The sequence below is a fragment of the Hippopotamus amphibius genome, chromosome 4 (genome assembly GCF_030028045.1).
Source record: "Hippopotamus amphibius kiboko isolate mHipAmp2 chromosome 4, mHipAmp2.hap2, whole genome shotgun sequence".
In the NCBI taxonomy this organism is placed as follows: domain Eukaryota; kingdom Metazoa; phylum Chordata; class Mammalia; order Artiodactyla; family Hippopotamidae; genus Hippopotamus; species Hippopotamus amphibius.
In genome coordinates, this window is record NC_080189.1 from 27,328,070 (window position 1) to 27,353,732 (window position 25,663).

General features: G+C 32.8%; 1 protein-coding gene across 4 annotated transcripts in view; it reads left to right on the forward strand.

Moving 5' to 3' along the window:
- Nucleotides 1–370: 370 nt before the first annotated feature.
- The window catches only part of POT1 (protection of telomeres 1), an 85,385-nt gene continuing 60,092 nt past the window's right edge, over nt 371–25,663 (forward strand). Inside the window, exons 1-7 of one of the 4 annotated variants that reach the window (XM_057732390.1) lie at nt 371–490; nt 1,157–1,442; nt 3,040–3,112; nt 6,401–6,492; nt 17,315–17,425; nt 18,203–18,250; nt 20,127–20,241. In XM_057732390.1, the coding sequence (XP_057588373.1) occupies nt 1,320–1,442; nt 3,040–3,112; nt 6,401–6,492; nt 17,315–17,425; nt 18,203–18,250; nt 20,127–20,241 (562 nt within the window). In that variant the 5' untranslated portion in view covers nt 371–490; nt 1,157–1,319. Of the gene's footprint in view, nt 491–1,156; nt 1,443–3,039; nt 3,113–6,400; nt 6,493–17,314; nt 17,426–18,202; nt 18,251–20,126; nt 20,242–25,663 lie in introns of those variants that run through there. The other 3 variants (XM_057732391.1, XM_057732393.1, XM_057732392.1) reach the window with 3 other exon arrangements.

Below are 25,663 nucleotides of genomic sequence, written 5' to 3' on the forward strand. Positions count from 1 at the left end.
GAGCTTCCAGTCTATCAAACGGAATCTCAAAAGCCGCCCTGTTTTGGAAAGTCTTTTCATTGGTTACAGGATTTAGGAAACGCGCAGCGCAGGGCCCCCGCCTCCCCGGCTTCACCCCCTCTCACCCCCCCCCCACCCTACCCCCGCCATGGCTCGTCCGAAATTGGCGGGGGCGGGACTAAGGGGAGCGGCGGGAATTCGGGGGACGGGGGGCAGTACAGCCGCCCCACGCTCCCCGAGGCACCGAACCCTCTAGGTAGCGAAACTTTCAGAGCACTTGAGGCCTAGAAACCATCTCGCAATTCGTCCTCCAAAAGCCCGGGAACTGGCTGCAGACTACGCCTACCGACAGTGTACGCATGCGTGCGACTGGGTGGCTAGCGTGCGTGTGACGTCACGGGCGCGCCCGTCTAAACGCTTCCTAGTTTCTCTGTAGAGCGCGGGTCAATCAATTTCCAAGTAGGTTTGGAGCTCGTTTCGTGGGTACAAGGTGAGTCGGGACCTGAACCAATATTATGAAGAGGCTGATTTAATTTAGATCCAAATTTCGAGGAGTTATTGCAGAGACACCCTTCATACTTGTCTTTCTCGTAAGCTTGCTGTGTTGAGCATCTTGCTTGGCGTTTTGTGAGCAGTTGACTTGCGTTAGTCCAGGTGCCCGCCCTCAAGACGGTCAGCTGGCTTGGAGAGCTTGGTGCGCACACACTAAAGTTAAATATCGACGCTAGTGCGTGTCCCAGGCAAGAAATTTGAGAAAAAAGATTGAATCTGTAGTGCACAAGTTAACATTAGTTCAGCAGTCGTTTCCTTCGATTGCAGAGGGGTTAGAGGGAGGAGGAAACATATTTTGGAGTAATAAGCTTTTGGTGCACAATTTGCCTACACAATATTACAACTGCCAAAGGGATTAAAAAACAAACCCAGAACTTTTCAGCCTCCCTTCCCTTCCCTAATAGCTTGTACATTTTAAAGCACAGTGGTAAAGGCAGTTGTTAGTGCAGTTTTCACAAACCCTAAAACTGGCTTTTAGTAGTAGTTCTTTAAATACAAAACTAAATAAAAAAGGGGTAAGTTTCAGTGCCTTAGGAGGATTTGTTTATTGATCCTTGTAATAAAATTATAGAATAATCCACCCTTCCTCCCTCTCCTCCAACAGTGATGACTAACCTAAAGGAAAGGAAAAGCGAAAGTAAGTCAAAGAAGCTTAAAACAAATTATTGACTACATTTTGGATAAAACACTGGGCTTTGTGTTTTCAGCAGTAAGCTATCAACTTCCTTAATTGAATTTGCTTTCCACGGCACTGTGAAACATCTGATATGCCACTTGAATTAATAAAAGAAGTCAATGGAGTGCCTGAAGTTGATCTGCTAAGTAAATTACACAAAGTAGATTTCAGATCCCTACAGCCAGGTTGTGATTATAGCAAGAAATATATCCAGGTAAGAATTTTCATAACTCAGAAGAGTTGTCTTTTGTTTTCAGCAGTTGGATTGTCAAGTGCGTAGGTGTGGTTTCTTTGAATTTCTCTCGCTTTTGCGTAACCGAGCTTGTTGGATCCACAAGTCAATGTTTTTCATCAAATTAGGGAAATTACTGGCTAACGTTTCTTGGGTTTTTTTTTCTAGCATATTATTACTCATTTCTCTTTCTGGATGTCAGTTACATGTATGTTTGTATGTTGGGCTGTTTGATATTGTCCTTCTGGTCTCTGAGGTACTGTTTCTTTTTCTTCAGTACTATTTCGTTTTGGTTTTTTTTGGCTGAGAGGGATTTTCAGATTGTGGAATTGATCTGTCTTTAAGTTTATTGAACTTTTTTTTTGATATATCCAATATTTTATGCATATTTAGTGAATTTTTAGTTTTAGTTATTGTATATTTAAGTTTGCAACAAAATTAAAAATGATGGGAAGGAGGTAAGGGGCTCACTGATAAAATGGGTCTGATAGTAAAAGAAGGAGAAATAATATCACATTTCAGTTTTGCCCTTCTAATCAATATTTTCCACCTAGACATTTGTTTATCTTTTATTCCTTTATTTTTCATTTTCCTGATATTTTCTTGAATATGAAATAAAGTTTTACATATTATGGTTGGTCTTCGCTACTTCATTGCAATTACATTCCTAATCAGATGCTTGCTAGTATTTGCAAACTCATTTTGCATTTGGTTGATTAGGAGGTTGTTTCTTGCATACTTGTATTTATTAATAAAGTGCTGTGATTAGAGTCCTTTTTCTGACAAATCATTAATACTAATTATTACTGAGTGTATTTATCCTTCTTATTTTGTGTTTGATATAGAAGCATTTAAATGAAATATTTTTTAAATGCTAGCATTTCTGTTAGTATTACTAAAATAAACCCTTTTAGATATAAGTGAAATGTCAGTTTGGATTCTTACATTCCTTTTTCTAACCTGCGCTTGTCTGCAGATATCTCAAGAAACATATTTATGTTTCTTGAATTTTATTAAATAGATTTTACTGCGAAGTTCATTGTTTTTAGTATACAGTTCTGTGAGTTTTGACAGATGTATAAAAACGTATAAGTACAACCATAATCAAGCTATAGAACAGACGATCACCATCACCCCCCTCCCCCGCCCCAGATTTTATAATCAGCTGCTACCCAAATTTCAATCCCTGGTTACCACTTTTAACCAGTTTTCTGAGAGGATGCAGTATTTTTTGCCATGTGCATTGAATCATACAGTTTGTAGCCTCTTTTTTTAATTGAAGTATAGTTGATGCACAACACTGTATGTTAAAACATATCATTATGTAGCCTTTTGATTCTGGCTTCTTTCACTCAGTACATTTGAGATTCTTCAGGTGGTTGTATCAACAATATTCCTTTTTATTGGTTGCTAGAATCCATCAGTCTGTTTATCCATTCCCCTGTGTAGCAGTACTTGGATTCTTTCCAGTGTTTGTAATGAATAAAGCAGCTTTAAAAATGTATTATAATTTTTACTTATATCTTGGTGTTATAATTTCTTTTGGCTTTTCTGTGTAACTGTTTTTCTCTCATTTCAGGGAAAACTCTCACCTATCTCTTCTTTAACTTATGGTGGAAACAGAAGAGCTGTTTTGAAGATTGGACTACAGGGTATGTAAGAAGACCATTTCTGCTTAACTTTTTGCTTGTAATCTAGAAATGGGTAACTTTATATATGTATACCTACACACATAAGCACAAAAATCATTTCTAGTATAAAAATCTATGGAATGAAAAGTTATTCTTTTCCTCTCTAAATTTCTTCTCCAAAATCTATCCTCTCTCCTATTCCCCCATTGCTTCTTTTTACTTCAGATTCCTTTAACGTCCTGTCTAGACTATTACAACAGCTAACTCATCCCCTTACTTCTAGTTTCACTGTGTCCCAAACAGCTTAGGAAATTTTAAGAAAATGCTCCTTCGGCATGTTAGTTCTTACCTAGGTGTAGTTACATGAGATAATTCTTCTCCCTAGTAACCCTTATATAATGGTGGTAAGAGCTTAGAATACTTGGGGACGAAAGTAAATCTCATCCGAAGTCTGAAATGAGTTGAATGAATAGAGAATGGTCTATAGCAGTGAATGGGAAACAAACTTTCTACAACTATTGAAAACCAGATATCAAACACTGTTCTAGGTATAGGGAATATAGCAGTGACCAAAACAAAGTTCTTGCATGCATGGAGTTTACATTGTAGGGGAATAAGTAAATTCAACAAATAATTATATAAAGTATTAATTGATAGAAATGTGGTTTGTAGAAAAATAGAGCAGGATAAGGTGGTATGCCTGATGTATTATCCTTTCATATATTTCTAGGTTTGACGTGCTAATATTTTGTTAAGGATTTTTGCATTTAAATTTATGAAAAATATGATGGGAATCTGTCTTTTCCTGTAGTGATTTTGATTGGTTTTGATAGCAGGATAATGCTTTCCTCAGCGAAGAGTTGTTTATGGTTCCTTCTTTCCTATTTTTTGGAAGAGTTTACCTGGAATTGTTATTATTTCTTCCTTAAATGTTTGTAGAATTCGCTAGTGAAACGAACTGTGCCTGGAGATTTCTTTTTGGGAAGGATTTTAATTCTAGGTTCAGTGTCTTTAACTGACATAGGGCTATTGAGATTATCCCTTTTTTCTTGAGTAAGCATTGGTAATTTGTGACTCTAAGGGAATTTATCCAGGTCATCTTGGTTGTCAAGTATATTGGCATAAAGTCATTCATAATATACTTTTTATATGCTTTTAATGTTGGTAGGATCTGTAGTGATGTCCCATTTCATTAATTTGATATGACTTCTCTCTCTCTCTTACTTTTTTCCTCTCATCATTCTGGCTAGAGATTTATTGATCTTTAAAATCAGCTTTTCTTTTCATTGATTTTTCTCTGTTTTTCAGTTTTCAGTAACATTTCTTCTCTGTTAATATGCTGTTAACTCCAATCAGTGGTGTACTGTTAGCTTCTAGTATTATATTTTTCAACTCTGGCAGTTCATCTTGAGTTTTTTCATATCTGCCAGTTCTCATCTATCTTCTTCTACTTTCTTGAATATGTGCTTTTAATAACTGTTCCAGAATCTTTCTTGACACTCCTATTATCGCTGTTATTTCTGAGTTCATTTCTATTGATTCCCTGTCCCCCCACCCCCCGCCCTTATGTATTTTCCCTTTCTACATGGTTGGTAGTTTTTAAACTGGGTATTGGACATTTAGAATTTTATATTATCAAATATTGGATTTATTTGTAGTCCTTCAAGTATTATTTGTCTTTGTTTTGGAATACTATAAATTCTCTTGGAATCAGTTTGATTAGTTTTGTTAGGATGGGTTTAGTGCAGCCTTTATTTGGGGGCTAATTTGCCCTTATCACTAAGAAATGCCCTTCTGACAAGTTTACTGTGTGCTTTGTGTATGAGGATTCCACTCTGACTGGCTGGAATCAGAGCATTTCTCACCCCTGAGTCAGAATTGTTCTGCCTGTTTCTTTCAAGTGGTTCTCACCCCTTTCTGGGATACTTTCCTCACTTGCTTTTGGAGATCAGTACTCAGCCAAAGACCCAAAGGCACCCACCTCCAGAGCACTCTTTTTCTATGCAGCTGTCTTCCTTTCAGCACCGTGTTGTGCAAATTCTAGCCACCTTGCTGTCCTCAAATATGAACTCTTCTGAATTCAGTGAATTTGGATTTTACCTCTGTTTTCTGTTGTCTGAAAACTCTGCAGGAAGTAAGCTGGGGCTATTGCTTTGTTTTCCTTCTCAAAGAGATCACTTTCCTGCACTTCCTGTTGTCCAGTATCTGAAAACTCTTGTTTTATATGTTTTTCCTTAGTTTTCTAGTTGCTTTAAGGTCAGAGAACAAATCTAGTCCCTGTTACTCTGTCATAGCTAGAAATACACATCCGATAGCTCATTTAAGATAGTAAAGAAGTAAGTTATATTTTGCTTAGAAGCCATTGTATTTTTGTTTTTGAGGGACATTAGGGTTTCAATTTGTGTATATACTTATTTTGAGGAGTTGGATGAAAGAGGTAAGTGAAAGGAGGCAATAGGTAGATATGTGGTAGTTGCTTTGTTGCTGGTGATAAAGTAGCAGATTCAAGAGTTTTAAGTTACACTGCAAATTTTGGAAAGATCTTTCGTGTACCTCATAGATGCATGAAAGTCTGATATGGCAGTTTCTTGGAGTTTGAAAACTGATATTAATGAGACCGCCCTGAGATGATATAGTAGTTGAATCTTAGCACTTGGCTTTGCTTCAGTGGTTCTAGGAGGTGGCCTCTGGAGAACGAAGATTATGGAGATTCTTCACCAAAGCCTAGAATATCCAAAAGAGATTCCTTGTACGATGTTTGTTTCTTCTTTTCCAAGTAATTTTCATTGTCAAAATCACAGATACCTCGGTTTTTACACACACACTGCTCTTCAATATATGGAGGCTGGGGAAGAAGAACACACTTGTCTAGATTAAAACTTAATGTTCTAATAATTATAGATTACCAGAAGATCAGTAAAAATGAAGTTTTTGGGGAGTGATATGTTATACACTACAAAAATTGAATAACTGTATCTTATTCTGTTCTTTTGATTATAACCATGGGAAAATAAATTGAAAGTGGTCATTAGATGATGTTAATGTAGTATTTACAAAAATTTGTGAAACATATTCTGGTTGAAACTAGTTATAATTTTGGTTTTAAATCCTAGTAGCATTCTGTACATTATTTTTGTGATACTTAAGGTGTTCGAGTAAACTAAAAGTGAATTCTAAACACTTTATTTTTCTTCATAATTATATTTTGAAGTAACTGTAGTTTTTAGAATTTAGTTGTCATCAATATTTTTGTGTCTATAAGACTTTTGTATCTAAAGTGTTTTTCTGTGTGTCTGTGTTTCTCTATAGAACAAGAAAATTCAAATTCAGAGACCAACACCATCAATGTATTATTTTTTGGAAAATTAGCAAAGGACTGTGCTAAAGTTTTCTATGAAGGGGTAACATATTTTAATATTACTTTATCTTTTTAGAAATGGACTTAGAATTATCAGTGATGCTATATTTATCCTATAGGTCACTTTTTAGTGACCTGTTATATATTTGCAGGTATATGAAAAATTATACTTAAAAAAGCAACATCTTTAAAATTGAACACTCCTAAGAAGTTAGTAAAACTTATCATTGACACAAAAAGGGACCATTTTTCCTCTCACTTAAGTTTAATTTTTAGTACTCTATAGAATATCTTAAAGATATGTACATTTTCTCTTCACTTAATTAAAAAATAATTCCTACTAATTAAAAAATAATATGAGCTGTAACTCTGTATGTTTATAATATTTTCTATAATTGTTATCACAATAAATGCCTGCTAAATCCCCAACAAGATAATACCAAACCAAACCCAACAGCATGTTAAAAGGAGTAAACATCATGTCCAAGGCACATTTATCCCAGAAATGAAGTTTGGTTCAACATGAGAAAATAAATCATTGTAATACATGATGTTAATAGAGCAAAGAGAGGAAAACACAAACAATCATCTTAATTGATGCAGGAAAGGCATTTGAAAAATTCTACACACTTTCATAATGAAAACACTCAGAAAACTAGGAATAGAAGAGAACTGCTCAGCATGATAAAGGTCAATTATGAAAAACCTAAAGGTAACATCATGCTCAGTAGTGAAAAACCAAAAGCTTTCCTCCTAAGGTTAGGAACAGGGCAAGGATTCTTGTTTTCACCACTGTTATTCAATAACATTGTACTGGAACTTCTAGCCAGAGCAATTAAATAAGGAAGAAATAAAAGACATCTAAATTGTAAAAGAAGTAAAACTGTCTCTTTTCTTAGATGACATGATCCAATATATAGAAAATCTTAAAAGAATTGTAAAGAAAGCTGCATGAATTTAGCAGTGTTGCGGAGTACAAGATCAACACACTTAAATCAGTAGCATCCTCCAATGGAACTGTTTGCTGTGATGGAAATGTTCTATATCTGTGTTGTCAGTATGGTAGCCACTAGTCATATCTGGCCAGTGTGCACTTAAAGTATGGCTAGTACCACTGAGGAACTGAATTTTAAACTTTGTATCATTTTAATTAAATTTAAATAGCTACATATAGTTAGTTGATACTGTATTAGACAACACAGCTCCAGAAATTAACCAGTGTTTGGTGTATAATCTTACAGATTTTTGCTGCATGTGTATTGAAGTGATTTAAAGTTCACTTTCTGTAAGAGTCATATGACATCTTTGATGTTAACTGGAGATCCTCTATATATTTGCAAAACCAGTTTTGGCAATTAACTAATTTTGAAGCATATAGCTATAAAACATTGTTGAGTCATTGATAAGTCTCCAAATGAATTGTTCAGAGTTAGTACTTCTAAAATGATGGTGCACGAATGTTAGATATATGGTTTCAATCCTCTTTTATTTGTGGTTGTTACAAGTAAATGACATGGGGAAAAAACAATGGTTTCTGCAAAACGACACAGTCAGTGAGATTGTACTCTGTCTCTTTTTTCATTTACATTCATTTAGGTTCAGTAAACATTTATTAAGGGCTGACATTTTGCTTGACTCTGTGCTAGGCTCTGGAGAAACCAAAATGAATAAGACACAGTGCTTGACCTTATGGAGTCCACTGTCTCTAGTCTAATGGAAAATCATTTAATGGTGGTAACTGTGATAGAACTGGTATAGCAGCCTCAATAAACTGAATCCGCCTGGAGAATTTGGGGAGAAACATCAAACAGTAGGCACTTAGTTTTTTACTGGAATATTTTATTTGTTATTTTTAGTGGAATATTTTATTTTATAAAGAAATAATATTTATTTATTATTAAATATAATATGTAAATACTATATTTAAAGATAATAAAACATCTTTAAACTTTTTATTATGAAAAATTTCAAACTATATGTAAATGGTGAGAATTGTGTAATGACTGTGCATATTCTGACCGTCTAACTTCAGCAGTTATCAGCATTTAGGGTCTTATTTCATCTGTGTCACCTTTTCATTTTATTGCCACAGATTATATTAAGGCACATGTCAGGAACTATATGATTTAAACTCTAAAAATTTCAATATGTAAAAGAGAAAACCTCCCCAAATTATATATATATGTGTATATGTATATACACAAATGAGTACATACTGTAGCACAATTATACTACTGAAATGTTAATATCAGCTTTATAAATCATGAAATATCATCAATGTACTCATGCATATATACACATATCTGTGTATATGTCTGTCTTCCAATCTGTTTGAATACATGCATAAACATAATTTCATCATTATGCCTAAAATAATTTAACAGTAATTCCTTTATATAATGAGATATCAAGTCAGTATTCCAGTTTCCCTAATTATCTCAAAAATTATTTTTCAATTTATTTTCTTCTACCAGGAGGAAACTTAAGGAAGGGAAATCAGTGAGGAGAGCTTAACAGTAATACAGAAGCTATTGTTAATGTATAAAGATGAAAACTAAAGCATTTGTTGAATTGACATAGAATTGATTAGTTGTATATGTGTGTGTGTGTTTGTAGTTTGGAGAACTGACCTAAGAAAACATTGGTATGATTTATGTAAGAGAATGTTTTGACTGTGTTCTCTTCTAGGAGTTTTTGGCTAAGTTTATGTAAAGAGGTGGTAAATCAGTTAATTTTTTCTTAATTTATAATTTGAACAAAGAAAAGAAGAATTAGTGTAGTGATTTTTTTTCCTCAGTGTAAAGTTGTTATTGAATCAGTGGTGTATCGTAAAGTTTTACTTTAAAATTTGAAGAAATCAAATAGTTGGCATGCAATTCATGTCCTAAAATTCCTAGGACAGTTCATTAGACTGTTTCTCTCTGATAACTGGAGTAATTTTCGGTGCGATTTTAAAAATTTTGATTGAGATATAGTGTTAATATTGTTGGTATGGCACTATGAAGTTCTAGAGGCAAGTATACTAAAAATGTACTAACAGTCTTATCAGGAAAGGGGACTAGGAAGTAAAGTATATAAAGCATGTGTACACACACACACACGCACACAAAATCATACCTGCTTGAGGCCGTTTAGGTAGGGTAGGATCCAGTATCTCTGTATAGCTATTTTGATGAGGCACTTTTGTGGGCTCCAATAAAGGCCTGTTATTACTGTTATTATTCCTTATTCTTCTTCTTCTTGCCCTTAAAGGCATGACTTTATTTCAGCTTTGTTAAAATAATTAATATTTATGATGACAGTTCTGAATTATTAAGAATTCAGTGTTTAATAACTCTCCAAATCATGCCATTTTTTAAGGAAGATATTCTTCAGAAATGATGAGAGTGAGAGGCAGGGAGAGATAGGAATAAAAGTGAGAATACTAAGTAGGTGTTTAACAGGAAAAGATTCACCTATTTAGAAAAATAACTTACATATTTTTCTTTTGAACTAGAAAACAATTATCTATTACAATACTTTGTTGAGATGGGGGAACATGAAAAAATCTGTATAATGACTAATTTGCATGTAGATGCTAAGTTATAGCAGATACTTTCTCTGGCTGCCCATCCTTAAAAAAAAAAAAAAAAATCAAAGAAATGTATTAGCTTTCTCATTCTTCAGGTTATTAGGTATGTATAGGCAAATTTTGCCATAGTACATTGAATTAATAATATTTAGCTTTCATAGGTTATAGAATATTTGAAATAAACATGAAATGTAGTTTCATGTTCTTATTTCAGATGAACTCTTTCCTTTCTGTAAAGAAGTATACTTTTAAGTTTTAGCATTTTCAAGGACCTGGGCCAGGAAATAATAGCCTACTTCCTTTCAATTTGCTAAGATTATTAAAGTTGCCTTTCTTTTCTTCGCTCCTGGTATTTTTTTAATAAATATGACATTACACTATCTGCTTCAGATTTCTTCAGAGGAGAAAAGTTGATTTTAATGCATGATCAGGAAGAAGTTTTAGCATCCTGTTTTAAGAGTCAACTGGCAGTAAAACTAAAACCTGCTTCATTTTTATGAAAGGGCCTATAGTTTATAGATGAAGATGAGACCGTAGGGTGCTTGAGTCTCCAGTGAATCCCCAACAGTGTATAGATTGCAAAAAAAGGTTCTCCAATCAACTAAAAGAGTATGTAAATGAATTTATGTATTTTTCCCTCCTCTGAGGAGGCCATCTGTATAACTCATCTCATTCTCAAAGAGATCCGTGAATCCAATCATCACAAACTGCTTTTTAAGGGCCCAATTTCATATGATTCTATTGTAGTATATAGTTGAATTAATACTGAACTCCAAGAGTAATTAGCTCTATGCCCACATTATACAGAAATAATAATAATTTGATATTAGAAGTTGGTATCTTATAAAAATCTTCTTGTATTGTTTTTAGAAAAGTTATATGTTCATGAAAGTCAAGTGCTAATATGAATATAGTATTTTAATCTTAAAGAATTTTTTGAAGCATTTTTAAAAGAACAATACAAAAGTATCTTTGAAGGGAAAATGTTCTGGGTAGAGTTGCTATTAGAGAGGTTTGTGTGTATTATATTTATTATGTATATATATATTTTTGTTTTACATAAGAGCATGGATCTCTGTTTACCTTCTATGTCCTTTCTCCTCATTAGTCCTGCGGTGTCTCTGTGTGTGTATGTGTGTGCGTATGCATGTTTTTGGAGGGATTGATAATTAAAGAGCTTTTCTGGCTAGAACATTTGGATGTTTTGAAGTTACATGATATAAAGAAATTGTAAATTCTAATTTCTAGTGATTTAAGGAGATTAAAGAACTTACTTTTTTGTTTCTTTTTCTGTCCTTTATTTTACATGGTCTGATAGCAAAGGCCAGACTTAAGAGGCTGTTAGATTTTGCTTAAGAAATGGGCAACAAAACAAACATTTGTTTCTTTTTCAAACATTTATTAAAGCTAGCTTCTAATGCTTGATCAGGTTTTTGGAATCTTTTATTAAAATATGGTACTAATCTTTCATATATTATGTTACTAATCTTTTACTGAGAATATCATATTACATTTGTATGGAACTTTAAGATTGCAAAGTGCTTTCATATACGTTTATCATTTGAGCCATTAGTAACCCTCTGTCCTGATGGTCATTAGTACTATTATTATAAAGCTAACCTTGTAGTAAGTGGAGAAACTACTCTGTCTCCACGATTATATTTTTTCCTGCCTCAAGGAGATATTGTGGACTTGAATTAGGTCTTGCAAATATTTGCCCTAGAAGATTTTGTTCTTCATGTGTGGACATGGTTTTAAAAAACATTCAAACAGCATGGAAGGGCATAGCTAGAAAAGCAAAAGCTGCCCCACTCCCTCTGAACCCACTCCCAACACCTACTCCCATTATTAGATAAAACCACTGCTCTGCCTTATTTTTGGTATCCTTCTAGCTTTTATATATGTGTGTATATTTGTATACTTATGTATGTATGTGTATATACGTATAAACTTATATATGTACATTTTCTACCAAATGACATCATACTATCCATGTTTTGTAAATTGCTTTATTACACAACCTATCTTGGACATCTTAGAGAAGTGTTTTAAAAATAAATACATGGTACTGAATATTAGGGATCTGTTTGCTTATATTTGAAATACATTTATATTTTTATCCTTCCTTAACATTCTTGTATTTATTACATTCTTATTTAAGAAACAATATAAAAGGTTTATGATATAATGAATTAGCAAAACGTACATGTATATATAAAACATGTATATTGGATATTAGTATTTTTCCTGATATGAAAGGTGTTTTCTGCTATTGAAATATATTTTAAGTAGGTATTCATTAAAAAGAATAGAACTATACAACTAATTAGTATTTGCCAGATAACAAAATGTTGGTAATGGTAAGTCAAGGTTTCTCCTTTTAAAACATGATGGTGAGAAGACTGAGGTCACAATTTAGTTTAAATTCTTTCTGTGTTTAAAATCACAAATGCAGATCATTTGGGAGGTCTAATTAAGCTATTTATTTTAGAGTTTGTAGTATCAAGGGTTAAAGATTGTTGCAAGTCAAAGGTAAAAGTTTTTGCATAAAAGAATGAATTTTATAACTCAATTCTTACACCTTTCTCCTTTATCACTTGTTTCCTTAAGATTAGCTCTGTATTTTAATGCAGCAATCTTAAAACATCTTTGGTTTGCTAGATTAATGGTACATTTTGCGGGAATACAAATGTTCAAATTGAAACTCCCTTCATCTGAGGCATTTTTTTCAATTTTAACTTCCATTTAAAGAAAGTTTTAACATTAGTATATAGATATAAAATAGGAAAGACTTTTCCAAAGTATTGTAAAAATTTTTAAAAAAGATCTTATCATAAAACTGTCAGAATTATAGACATTTGTTAATACATTTTTTTCCATCCCTCTAAGATTTAGTTCTGAAAGAGAAGGTAGAATAATACCTGCCATGGAAGTCAGGAGATAGGGGTTCTTGTCTTACTCTACAACTAATTAGCCGTATGTGACCTTAGACTGCTCATTTATCCTTTCTGGCTCTTATTTTCTTATCTGAAAAATGAAGGTGTTTGATTACGTGATCTCTAAGGTCCTTTGCAATTCTAAAGTGCTGAGATTCTATGAAGTAAGTTTTGTTGGAGTTGTATAGTTTATGTTAAGAGTTAATGAAGGCATATTTTATATAATGTGTGTGTGTGTGTATTCATGTATTTAGGTATTCATTGAGTTGTCTAAACACCTGTTGAATGTTTTTTGTCTTCTATGCTTGATGTCAGAGATATCTTAACTCAATAAGACGTTTATGGACCTTGCCTTCATGGAATAGTTTTCACTGGAGAAGAGTGGAATTAAACAACTGTTATGTAATTAAGTATTTTATCTAGATGTGATATGTACTAAGAAGATTGAGTAGCAGAATGAGAAAAGTAGCAGAAAGAATGAACATAGGGGTACTGGGAGAGTAGATCAGTAAGAGCATATACAGAGGCTGTAAGTGGGGATCCTGGGATGCTAAGGAATTATGGGAAGGCAGAATTCCAGAGCAAGTCCCACAAAATGTGGCTGGTGAGCTGGGTGGGCATCAGATCATAAAATGATTTGTAGACCACAAATATTTTGGTTTTTATGCTATTACATATATTACTTCTGATCATGTCCTTGGTGTTACATGCTTCGATAGATGCTAACACCCATGAAATACATTTTTTTATATTAAAGAAACAGTCTCTGTCAGTCACTACCCTGTCAGTGACATCAGGTCCTTGGTATTTTCCTGTACCCTTTCACTCTTTAACAGTGTTTTAAGATGTGATAACCTAACAATATTTGCAAGGTCAGTATAGTAAAATTTACTCAATGCCTGTTAAATTCAGATAAATTTTTCTTTTTGGATTATCAGTTGTTTCCTATTTTCTTTGCCCTTTTCCTACTCAGTAAAGACTAGAAAATTTTTAAGATATTATCCATTAAAAATTAACAAAACACTAGTTTTGTGATTTACATTTCTGTTACCTATTGGTTTGCTTCCTATTTCACCACTGATTGTGCTCCTCATTAGGAGATATTAGCATGTAAAAACTATATTTGTTTGTATGCAAGTAGGTTGTCTGATTTTTTTCTTTCTTTTTAATTGTTCATTTTTAAAGAACACTTATGTTAAAAAGACCTGTACTGATGTCATTCATTTTCTCTGAGACTGGTTTGCAGTAGAAATATTCCTGTTGGCTAAACTGAAAATTGTTTAATGATGAGGACTCACTCTTTCAAAGGCACTGTGACAAAAGGGCAATGACCCCTTTGCTGGTATCTGAGTATCCTGAATTATTTCAAAGATTTCATTTCAAATGTGTTTTCAGCTTTATAACATTGATTCAAAGATACCAATTAAAACCGTATCATTTTTAGTAACAGGGTTATGCTTCTCAGGCTAGTTTCCTAATAATGTTTTCAGCAGACTGAGATGGGCACCTGCTCTGATATATCAGAATACTGTAGTCTCACCACTGAACTGTGTAAGTCCCATTCTTGTTTGGATGGCTTCAGTATGCTGTTCTCAGAAACTTAGAACAATCTGTATTAAATCTCATTTTTAAATCTCATTTTCAATTCAATCTGAGTGTTTATACAAAATAAAGCAGCCTATTATATATTTATCTTTCTTCTGTGTATTTGAATTAATTTGAAGGTCATTATGATTAATAAATTCATGGGACATGAATCCTAAGCCATTTATTTTTTTTCTCTTTTGTTTAGATCTATATTTCAGTTTCTACCAGTGTTGATTAATTTAGTCAACAGGTATTTGTTGACCATTGATTATGAACAGAAGCCTCTACAAGTCACTTGTAGGGGATATTCAGGTGGATAAGATATTCTTAGTACCAAGGATCTTACAGAGTTTTAAGGGCAGTAAGAATATTAAGAAAGTTTATAAATAACACACAACATGAAAAATATTAAAATGCTACATAGGAGAGTTCAGAGAAAGGAAGAATTGTCTTTCCTTCTTCCTTGTTTGGGGTACAGTCTAAGCTATCTCATAGGGAAGAAGCACTCGCAGCCCAGATTTTAAAAGATAGGTAGGATCAGATATGTGCAAAGGAGAAAAATGCTGTTTATTATTAGTGGGGACTCAGAATATGCAAAAAATATATGTGGAAAAACACTGGATATATAGAGAATCTGATTTATATAGTATTGAAGTATGTGGAAATAAAACAGGCTAAGTCAGTTGGGTTGGATCACTGAGGGCCTTCAGTGCAGTTTATATATGTAAATTAAATATAAATTCATGTTTATAAATATGATAAATTGGGGAGGGATAAATTGAGAGATTCAGATGGACATATACATACTACTATATATAAAATAGGTAACTAATAAGGACCTACTATATAGCACAGTGAACTCCACTCAATACTCTGTAATAGCAAAAATGGGAAAAGAATCTAAAAAAGAGTGGATATATGTATATGTATAACTGATTCACTTTGCTGTATACCTGAAACTAACACAACATTGAAAATCAACTATAGTCCAATAAAAATTTAAATTAAATTAAATTTAAAAAATAAAACATAAATACAATAAATTGAACTTTTTTTTTTTTAAATATTTTTGGTTGTGATTTCCATTTTATCAACTGTATGCTACAGGAAAAGTTGTAACTTTTTACTGAGTTGTATTGCTGATGTTAGAAAACACTTTTGAAAATTTTTTCTTATGAATACTGATGTCCTGCTTTTAATGATTTATTCTCTTTATTTAAAATGTTTTCTCCATCATAAAAGAAATATTTGTTATTCTTTATGTGTTTAGTTTGTAAAGAAAAATAGAAACATGTGCATCTTTACCCCTAACACTTGCATTTAGTGTATATCTTTCCATATATTTATGTTTAAGACATTTTAATGTAAGATAGAAAATAACATAAAGTAGGTTATTTTTTGTGTTTTGAAGAGAATTTAGAACTGACAAACCAATGACTTCCCTACTTCTATTTATTTTCCTGTGTTAGTTTGATTAAACAGCTTTACATCTTGGACTAAAATCTTAAGTTTTCATTTAAATCAATATACTGTTCTAAGGTGAATGGAAAAAAATTCCATATTTTTCAGTTATAAAAGTAATTTATTCCAGAAGCAATCTTACTGTTTATTTTTTTCCCCTTTAACACTGCTTAAAACGTGTACAAACGTAGAAAATCATCACTGGGAAGGAAAATTTTCTCCCACTTAACTGTGAAGAATTGTGCTCATTTAGCATTAACAACACAGACACAATTATGTTTGCATTCTCTCCTGAAGACAGTAAAATGAAGAAATTTGCAGAGCTGAAATATCTGGATAGGGCCAGAGATTTTAGAAAGACAATTTGTGGTCCTTCCTTTGATTCACAGATAGTTTATGGAGGGCCTAGTTTGTGCGAAGCCCTGTAGACATGACCCTTCTTTTCAAGGTGCTCACAGCTTAGCTGATGAATCTAAACAGAGAATGCTGGGGGCACCACACTCTTGAGTCAGTAGTGCAGAAGACTTCCATTTGATAGAAATGAAGATTATTGAAGGAAGCTGCCTCAAGCCCAGGAATTTCTGTATATCTTAAGGTTTTGGTGTTAAAATTAGAGGAGTAAGATAATAAAATATATGTATAAAATACAGCAAGACAAAACTCATTGAGTGTGGATGTTCCAGTATTTGGAAAATAAGAAAAGGGAGATTTAACTAAAGAATGAGAGAGGCAGGAATGAATGGAGATTGGCTTCTTATTATTGTAAACTTAAGTGGAAAGAAAAATATCTTTGTTCTTATTAGTATATAAATGGAAAATTCTTATTTATGTCTCATACCCTGGATCTTTATGCTCATGTTAGTTTCGTAACAATAAGGAGTTTTTGCGCTAATGGCATGTCTTTCTCAATGTCGTCTCTCTGAGATTTAGTTTCATTTAATTTCTGTTCTTAGTACTGTTGGCATGTCACTCTCTTCAATGTGTTTATTCATGCAAATATTTGCTGAGATAAACACTGATTTTTTTTAAGCCCTACTAGGTAAATACAAATTTCCAAGTTATTTAGGTAGTGTTTTCCTGGTCCATTAAGAGGAGCACTGTGCTTATCTATGGCCAGATTGCTGATGCCCTTTTGTAGGAGGTGGTAGTCTCAATCTCATATTCAGAACGCATTAAACACGTTTAGGCTAACCAGTTTTTCATTTTATAGAAATGATTCCTATGTATACATAGTAATAAAAATAAGACTCTATATGGCATTCAGAATTATGGTATTTTGATGATTTTAAAATTAATTTTTTCCTATATAGGACACCATTGCAGTGGCCGGATTTGTTGTTTTGTCAGCATCTTCTACAAGCAGAGATGGTAAACATTGCTTATTTTTGAAAGCATCTGAGGACTTCAAATCAACTGTTTATGTAAGTGTACAGCTTTTTAGTCTCTAACCATATTGTGGTTTTAAGGAGCTGAAGTGATGGAATAGAAGTAGTATTTCTATATATGTGCAGATAAACTATTTAGCCTGACTGAATTATTGTAATTAAATATTTTAAGTTTAAAAAACAGAAATCCTTTTCTTGGCTTTATATTTAGAATGATTCCAGGTAGAAGAGAAAGATTTCTTAAAGATAGATATTTGTTAATGAAATTCTTAAAGCTTCACAGACACTGTAAACCTTATCTTATTCTTTGCAATTATACCATCATCGTCTTTTGATGGTCTGCTTGATTTTACCTTAAATCGATCAGGTGTTTACCTTTTTAGGTAAAACTGATTTCCTCCTATTTCATCCTTTATGAAGTTGTTCATCCTCTCCCTCTCTCTTCACCACCTCCATAAACACACACACACACACACACACACACACACACACACTTTTGGAGACTACCTGTTTGGTCAAGGCTGTCAGGTGGAGAAGTAGAGCTGGGTCAAACCATTTGCCTGCAGGCCAACATCTACCTGTTTGTTTTGTTTTTTTGTCTGAACAGGGCATTATATGGGCCAGGTGTGGTCCTGTGATATTAAAATTAGTGAATTAAACTGAAGCTTAGCTTAGATAACTTTGTACCTGTCACTCTTAATTTGTAAGCTATAACTTTATGCCATTCTGGTGAATTGTAGTTTTACTACAGTTAAAGGTCTGTAATCACATTGGACGCGTTTGTATACAAATAAGTCCTCTCTTTTTTTTCAGGTTTACGTTAAATCTGTAAGAGATTTTTCTACAGAATCAATGTCTTTGGTAAGATGATTCATTTTAATTCAGAAATGTACACCCCACACACACATACATGTATGTATTTGATCCACTTTATAGATTGATTTTGAAATAGTATCAATACAGTAGGAAAACATAATCTCTACTTTTTTGATATGTGATGATATTACATTTGAGTTATACATTTGCCTGGTAATTAATACCTGGTTCATGCATTGTTTGGAATATTTGCTGATATTTTGCAAAAGTTATATACATAAGAAAATGAAAATGGAAAAAAAGTTTTATTGTGTGAAGACACTGGGATTTTTTTTTACTTCTTTTAAATCTTAGGCAAATTCATTTCTTTTACTTTTCATCAGCTTATATTTAAACAGATTATTATGTGCTGAATTGTGATGTGACAAATTATATAATTTTAAAGAAGTCTATTTTGCTTTTTCTTTTAAATCATTTTTTAGTATTTTATAAAATTTTGTTATCTCATAGCAATGGGAAGGTTCCCATTTTTAAAGGTGAGCTACTTGTAGGTGAGTGAAACTGGAAAGAAGGTAATATATTGATAAAGTTTATGTTCTACCTGTATTCTTAAACCTTAGTTTCTATTGGACAGAGTTCAAGGCTTTGTTTCTAGTTGACAAGGACTGCAGGATACAGGTTTTAAATTCTGAATACTACCATAATAGTATAACTTAAATTTGTTATTTAGGGAAACTGTAACCAGTAAAAGGATTGAAGTACTTTTTTAAAAAATATGAATTAACTCTGATTTTAGTATTTTTCAAAATCGTTATAGATAGGTCAACTTCAAATATTTGATACATCTATTCATCTGTAAGTAAGGCAGAAGTAAATGAAAGAGCCTCTGAACTTGGCAAAAATATTTTTCTGGAAGCTCAGGTATTCTGAACTATTAGAATATCACTTAGCTTATATAACTTAGCTGCTCTGCATACATGTACTGGCTTATTTCCATTGAGAGCCAAATTACAATCAAGATGTTGATTGCTGGTTGTGAATTAACAAGTACATTACTTGGAAAACCATAATGGTTATAGTCATTGAGCTATGCTGGCCTTCCCATTTTAGGGAAGATTAGGGAGATTTTTGTTAAGATAATGTATTGGGTCCAGTTAGTTTATCAGCTGAGCACCTGTCATCTCTTTTCTGTCCCGTATGCTGACCATTATTTTTCTTTCAATACTTTTGTTTATATCATGGTTTAATGAAACTTCTAAGCAAGCTCCGCCCTTCTTGTGTTTGACCTGAGGGGTCAGCTCCTTTGAAAAAACCAATTCATTTTGATTTGAATTTTAAAATTTTAACTCTTAGTGTGATAGGTAACCTTATTTACAATTGGGAGTGAAATGGGTGAGTGATGGGGCCAGATGTCTGAACCATTTTCAGGGTTGTGTTGTTTGACTAACATGCAGACATTCTTGTAAAATCACTTCCCCTTTTCTTTCCAAACTTGTGTACAGTTACTTCAAAAAATTTTTTTCTTTTATTACCAATTTTAATATATTTATATCATCTATAATGAAAATCTGGCTTTATTTAGGCCTTATTAAAATGTTCATAGCAGTATAGGAAAAAATGAATAAATATGTGCCACAAGTTTCGAAGTGATATTAGTTAAGGTTAAAAACCAGAACAAAAGTCTCTTAAACTGCATTTTTTAGAGTTGTGTACAAATTACACCATTTATAATCAGTTATTTATAAGAAAAATTAAATGGTTTGTATAGTAACCTTTATAAGCTGTGCATTTCCCTTTTTTTTCAGGCAATAGTCTCTTTGGACACTTAGAAGGAAGAAATGCAGATTGGTTTACTAACTTAGAAATGTGATCATAACATGATTCTAAAATCTTAATACTTATTTCCACTGTCTTTCTTTAGGTTTCTGCCACACATTATGTATATACACCCCTGAATCAACTTAAGAGTGGTATGATTGTCAATGTCTATGGTGTTGTGAAGTTCTTTAAGCCTCCATATCTAAGCAAAGGAACTGGTAGGTATTAAAATTGGTCAAGATTTTAATGGACTGGAACTGCTTTATTGGTTTCAGGAACACAACTCCTTCAGTACTCTAAGTCTTAGAAGCCCTATTCTGATTCATAATTGCCAGACAATACTGATGCAAATTTTTTGGCCATTTTTACTTATAAAATAAGTATAGTCTTTAGATTTTAAAGAATAAATGAAGAAAAGAATGCTAAACAGCCACATGACAGCGTATGAAAGTATAAAATAGCATATGAAAGTATAGAATAACCTAGAAAAGGTAAATATATAGGCAAGTACAGAATACTGTAATACTGTAATGATGTTACGTAAATCATTTTAATTCTTGTATAGAAGTTAGACAGAAGTATAAAAAAAGAACTACCTGTAAGCATGTTAGTGGGTACACAATATCAAAAGATATAAATTGTGATATCAGTAACATAAAGTATGTGTCTGGGGAGGGGAGTAAAAGTGTAAAGTTTTTGTATGTGATAGAAATTTATTTTTTATCAGCTTAAGATAGTTATAACTGTAAGATGTTTTACGTAAATTTTGTGGTAACCAAAAAGAAAATAGTTGTGGAAGATACACAAGTGAAAATGAGAAAGGAATTAGAGTATGTCATGACAAAAAAAATCAATGAAACACAAAGGAAGACCATAAGAGAGGAAACAAGGGACAGAAGAGCTGCAAGACAGACAGAAAAGAATTAACAAAATGGCAAGAGTAAGTTCTTCCCTATCAGTAATTACTTTAAACGTAAAAGGATTAAACACTATGTCAAAAGACATAGTACTTGGGTTGTTTTTAAAGATAGTAAAGGAGATATAACCTAGTCTATATAAAAATGTAAGCTTTTAAACAAACTAACATGTGAAAGAATGAGTCAAAAAAACATGGATTTCAGTTTTCTGAGAGTTATGTAGTTAACAGACGATGCACATTCACCTTGGTTTAGTTCAACTAAAGTTAAGGTTTATTACTCTAGTGTAATTTGAAACAATAGCATTTGTAAAAGGCATCATTATTTTGTGTATCATTAGGAAAAACTGTGCTTTCACTGTCAATTGTAAGCTGTAGCCATATTTTAGAGATGTTAAAAATGTGAAACAGTGGTGGTGTTGATGAAATACTGTGTTTATCTACTGTGTGCCTGCCAGCTACTGTGGCTCATGCTGGGAACACAAAGATGTTCTCAGTGAGTTAATAGTTTTAAAAGATTTAATTTATTAAATTATACATAAGCAAATTTTGTGTGGCATGAGCTCGAAGTTTCCTCCCTGGTGGGGTGGATGGGGGAGAAAATCTTATTTTCATGTGGTCGGAATATTTTCTTTAATGTGTTTTAAAGTTTTATTTTGGGCATTACTTGATTTTTTTTTGCATTATGAAATATATCAAACATACAGAAAATAATTAAATGACCCCTATAGTATATTTACTGGACAGATATTACCATATTTGCTTCAGCTTTTTAAAATTTTTATTTATTTATTTTTAATCTTTATTGGAGTATAGTTGACAGAATATTTTGTTAATGTATAAAGTCAAGACTTAGTTTATGTGAAAATGATTATGTGAAGACTATTAAATCTAGAGATGAGAAGTTTGAAGTAGGTGGTAGGTAGCTAAGTCTGAAGACCACAAAGGGATGTTTTATTGAAAACCCTGATTTCTGTTGTTTAGGCAGGAGGGGAGAAATTAAACATAAAAGTTGAAGCAGAGAAGTTTTGTTTGAATGTCTCAAATATTTTCATTCAACTTTACTTTTTTTCAGAGTCTACATTCCACACCCCATCATACATATGCATACCTTCACCTTAGTAGTTTCTTCTCATCGTTGAATTTTTTTCCCCTGAATTTTACATTGCCCATTCTGTGAATTCCCTGTGGAGGTATAATCACTGTGATCCTCTTCCAGTTGCAAGTGTTGTCTGGCTGGCTTTAATAGGGCTGCCAAATTTAGGAATAAGCTACAGTACTGATTAGAATGTTCATTTAACTTGGTAGAAGATATAATTTTGAAACTTTTTTGTACTGGGTATGTTGCAAATGTTTATCATTGAAAGTTTTTAGTAAATCAGCAAATATTATTTTCAAAAATAACATAAAATGTAAGTATTATAGAATAAAATGATAGCTGTTTTAAAAACAGCTGTGATGACTCAATTTTAGGTTGTTATTAACATAATCTTTTTCTTCTGACAGTTATTAAATCATATGAAAACGTTGGGAAACTGTAGTATTTATTGTATATTCTATGCATCTTATATATCTCTCAGATATGTTTATAGTTAGATCCAGTCCCTTAATAAAAAAATTCATGAGTAGTAATAAGCCAACTTTTATTATAAAGATAATATTCCTCTTTTTCTTCTGAGATACTAAATTAAAATGAATGTCATCAATTTTTTCTGAACATATTCATTGAAACTCTAAAATATGTCTGAAGATATAGTGAGATGTCTTTACTACTAGCAAGATGATAACATTTTAAAACTGTCTTATAATTTTAGTTACACTTGCATTTTTATTTCTGTTGATAGAATTCATCCTTCAACATCCTGCAGGAGAGTCAGACATATAGCACTGATTTTGTGTTCAAGAAAGGACCAACTTCATTAGTATTACCACTGAGAAGTACTAGAATAAATGTACAGGAATAATCCACAGCTGTGCCTTTTTTGTATTATATAAAGCAACTTTATTTCACAAATACAGGGCCACAATCTAAATATTACATCTTGATGTACATAATAGTTGTGTGGAGAAAAATTACCTTTATGCAACTCAAATTTAGGTAAATGGAAAAAAGTTTATTCCCTTATATATCATTAGCTAGAATTTTTCGTTAAAATTCATTTCATAAATGTTAAATTCAATGTGGTAGAAGTAATTTGGTGCAATTTAGCATCCTTTTTGACCAAAATTTTTCCTGAAACTGTTCCTCTCATCCTTTGTAATAATAATTACACATGACCTGTAGCATGCTGCTGTCTTATTTTTGTAGCAAATGGTTTATTTCCCAAGCTTTATATTCGGTCTTGGAGGAGTTGTTTATTCTTACAGAAGTCTATCAGTCCTGTTGTTAAAAGGACTATAGATACTCACATTCTTACTCATTTGTGCTAAGATTCGTCATGAAGATTGAGAATTTCTCAAGAATTATGGAAACAACATATATTAAAAGATGATTGTCTAATCAAAATTGATTTTGGCCATGAGTCAACAGGGGTACATAATATGGCCTCTTACACATAGGAGGACAAGGTTATTGCCACCTTCTTGGGATTTTGAGATTTTATAGCAGTTATCTTTTCTGAAAGCCGTAGTTTACTTTGCAGAGCTGGGTAGATAGAGCTAGGTATGCAGTGTTTTGCCCTGCACAGATAACATTGGGCATATTTTCTTAGATAACACATATAAAAGAGTTTAATTTTAGCTTTGTCTCGGATTTTAACAAGTAGCTTAATATTTTTTTAAACTTGAGACACATTTACTCTGTTCTTATTGTCTTTTCTTGCTGAATAAAGTAGAGGCAAGCCATAAGACATTTCCATCCAGACTTGTTAATAGTATATGGTCCTTATTGCTTGGTTAATATCATAATGCCTGCTCACTCTGAGCGAATAGGAAGGCAGTCTTGCTTTCAGGAATGGAGGGCATCCAGGGCACGGCTAGTCATCACTTATCTCTTTAAGAATTTGGAAAGATGAGCTAAGCTGTCTCTTCAATACTGTTTTCCAGCTATTCTGTCCATGCCAGTAGGAAGTAGGTTTTCACTTGGAGAATGAAGGTGAAGAAAGATCCTTCTTCCCCTGTCACTGAACTTGTGTATGCCTTGCTTTCTTATATTCAAGAATGACTTCTTGATGAAGCTTGAGGCTTCCATCTGGCTTCCTGTCCATATCCTAGGAATCTGTCTCTCATGACCTTTTCCTCTAAAAAATTGTTAGCCTGCTTATTTAGGATGTTACCCTTATGTTTTATGAGTTTATAATTTGAATTATTTTCATGAATCATAAAATCAGTACATTTTCTCATTTTTTCTTGAAATTTGTGGTGTATTCTTTTATTCATTAAATTAATAAATGTCTTTGCTAGTCTTCTGTAGCATTGTACAGTACTTAGTTGTCTATAGACTCATAGATTGTTCTTAGATAAAATAACTCTCAGAGAGTTTACAAGTGATGGAGACCTAAGTGTAATTAGCTAGCTAGTAGAAGACACAGTTGTATGCTGTGACTAAAGGAATAAGCAAAGTGCTTCCTGAGCAGGAATGGAGAGATTAATGTTAACAGGGGGAAAGAATTTTAGGAAGCTTAAGGTCACAAAGGTGATAGAATTAGGATTTGACTTGAAGGAATTCAGGCAGTACGGTGTGTGAGGAAAGCCATATATGGGGGCACTGCAGGATTTATACAAGGAATATTTTAGTTTGAAATACGAAGTGCTTGAAGAATAATGGTTAAGGATATATTTGGAGAGATATATTAGTGGCAAATTGTATTCAGTCTCCTTCCTAGCTAAGTACTTAGGGCTTTATTCTGTATGCATAGAAAATACCTGAAAATGTTTTAGGAGAAAAGTGACAAGACTAGAGAGAAACAGCACGGTGGTAATATGATGATACTGTAGAGAGGAAGATATGGAGATAAAGGGGCATTATTGAGAAATTATTACAGTAACCTGATTTTATTTATTTATTTATTCATTCATTCATTCATGGCTGTGCCACGTGGCATGTGGGGTCTTAGTCTCCAGACCAGGTATTGAACCCATGCTTCCTGCATTGGGAGCATGGAGTCTTAACTATTGGACAGCTAGGGAAGTCCCAGTAAGCTGATTTTGAAAGGAAAAGGATGTGAATTTGGGCTGTGATATTGAGAAGGAAGAAAAAGATGTGATTATAAAATAAAATGGAAGTAAGATCAGCAGAGGTTAGCAGCTGGTTGGATTTGCCCAATAAGACATTATGTAGCTTTTTTTATGTTTATGAATTTATTGTGAAATTTTTTGAAAGCTTGAATATGAATACTAAGCATTATATCTAATCCAATCAAAATATATTGAAGTTCTGATTAATGTCTTATTAATTGTCCTATTTCCTCCATAAATTTAATCTTTGAATGATTTAACGTGTTGCCACTTTTAAACCATATAAGGCTCTAAAGTCAGGAAGAAGACTGTCTCTTTCCACTGAGACACTAATTTCACTCCCATCTCCAGCTGGTGAAATTTTTTTAAATAAAATTAAGAATAAAAAGAGTTTAGGGGCATTATACTATAGTACACCAAAGCTGTTTGTGAACCACTAAGGTTGACCCTTTTGTTCTGTAAAATTTGTATTGCCTGTATTCTTCAGGAGCATGGCCCTCTAAATAATAACATTGCAACTCTTATTTACTAAATTCTATGGTGTCTTT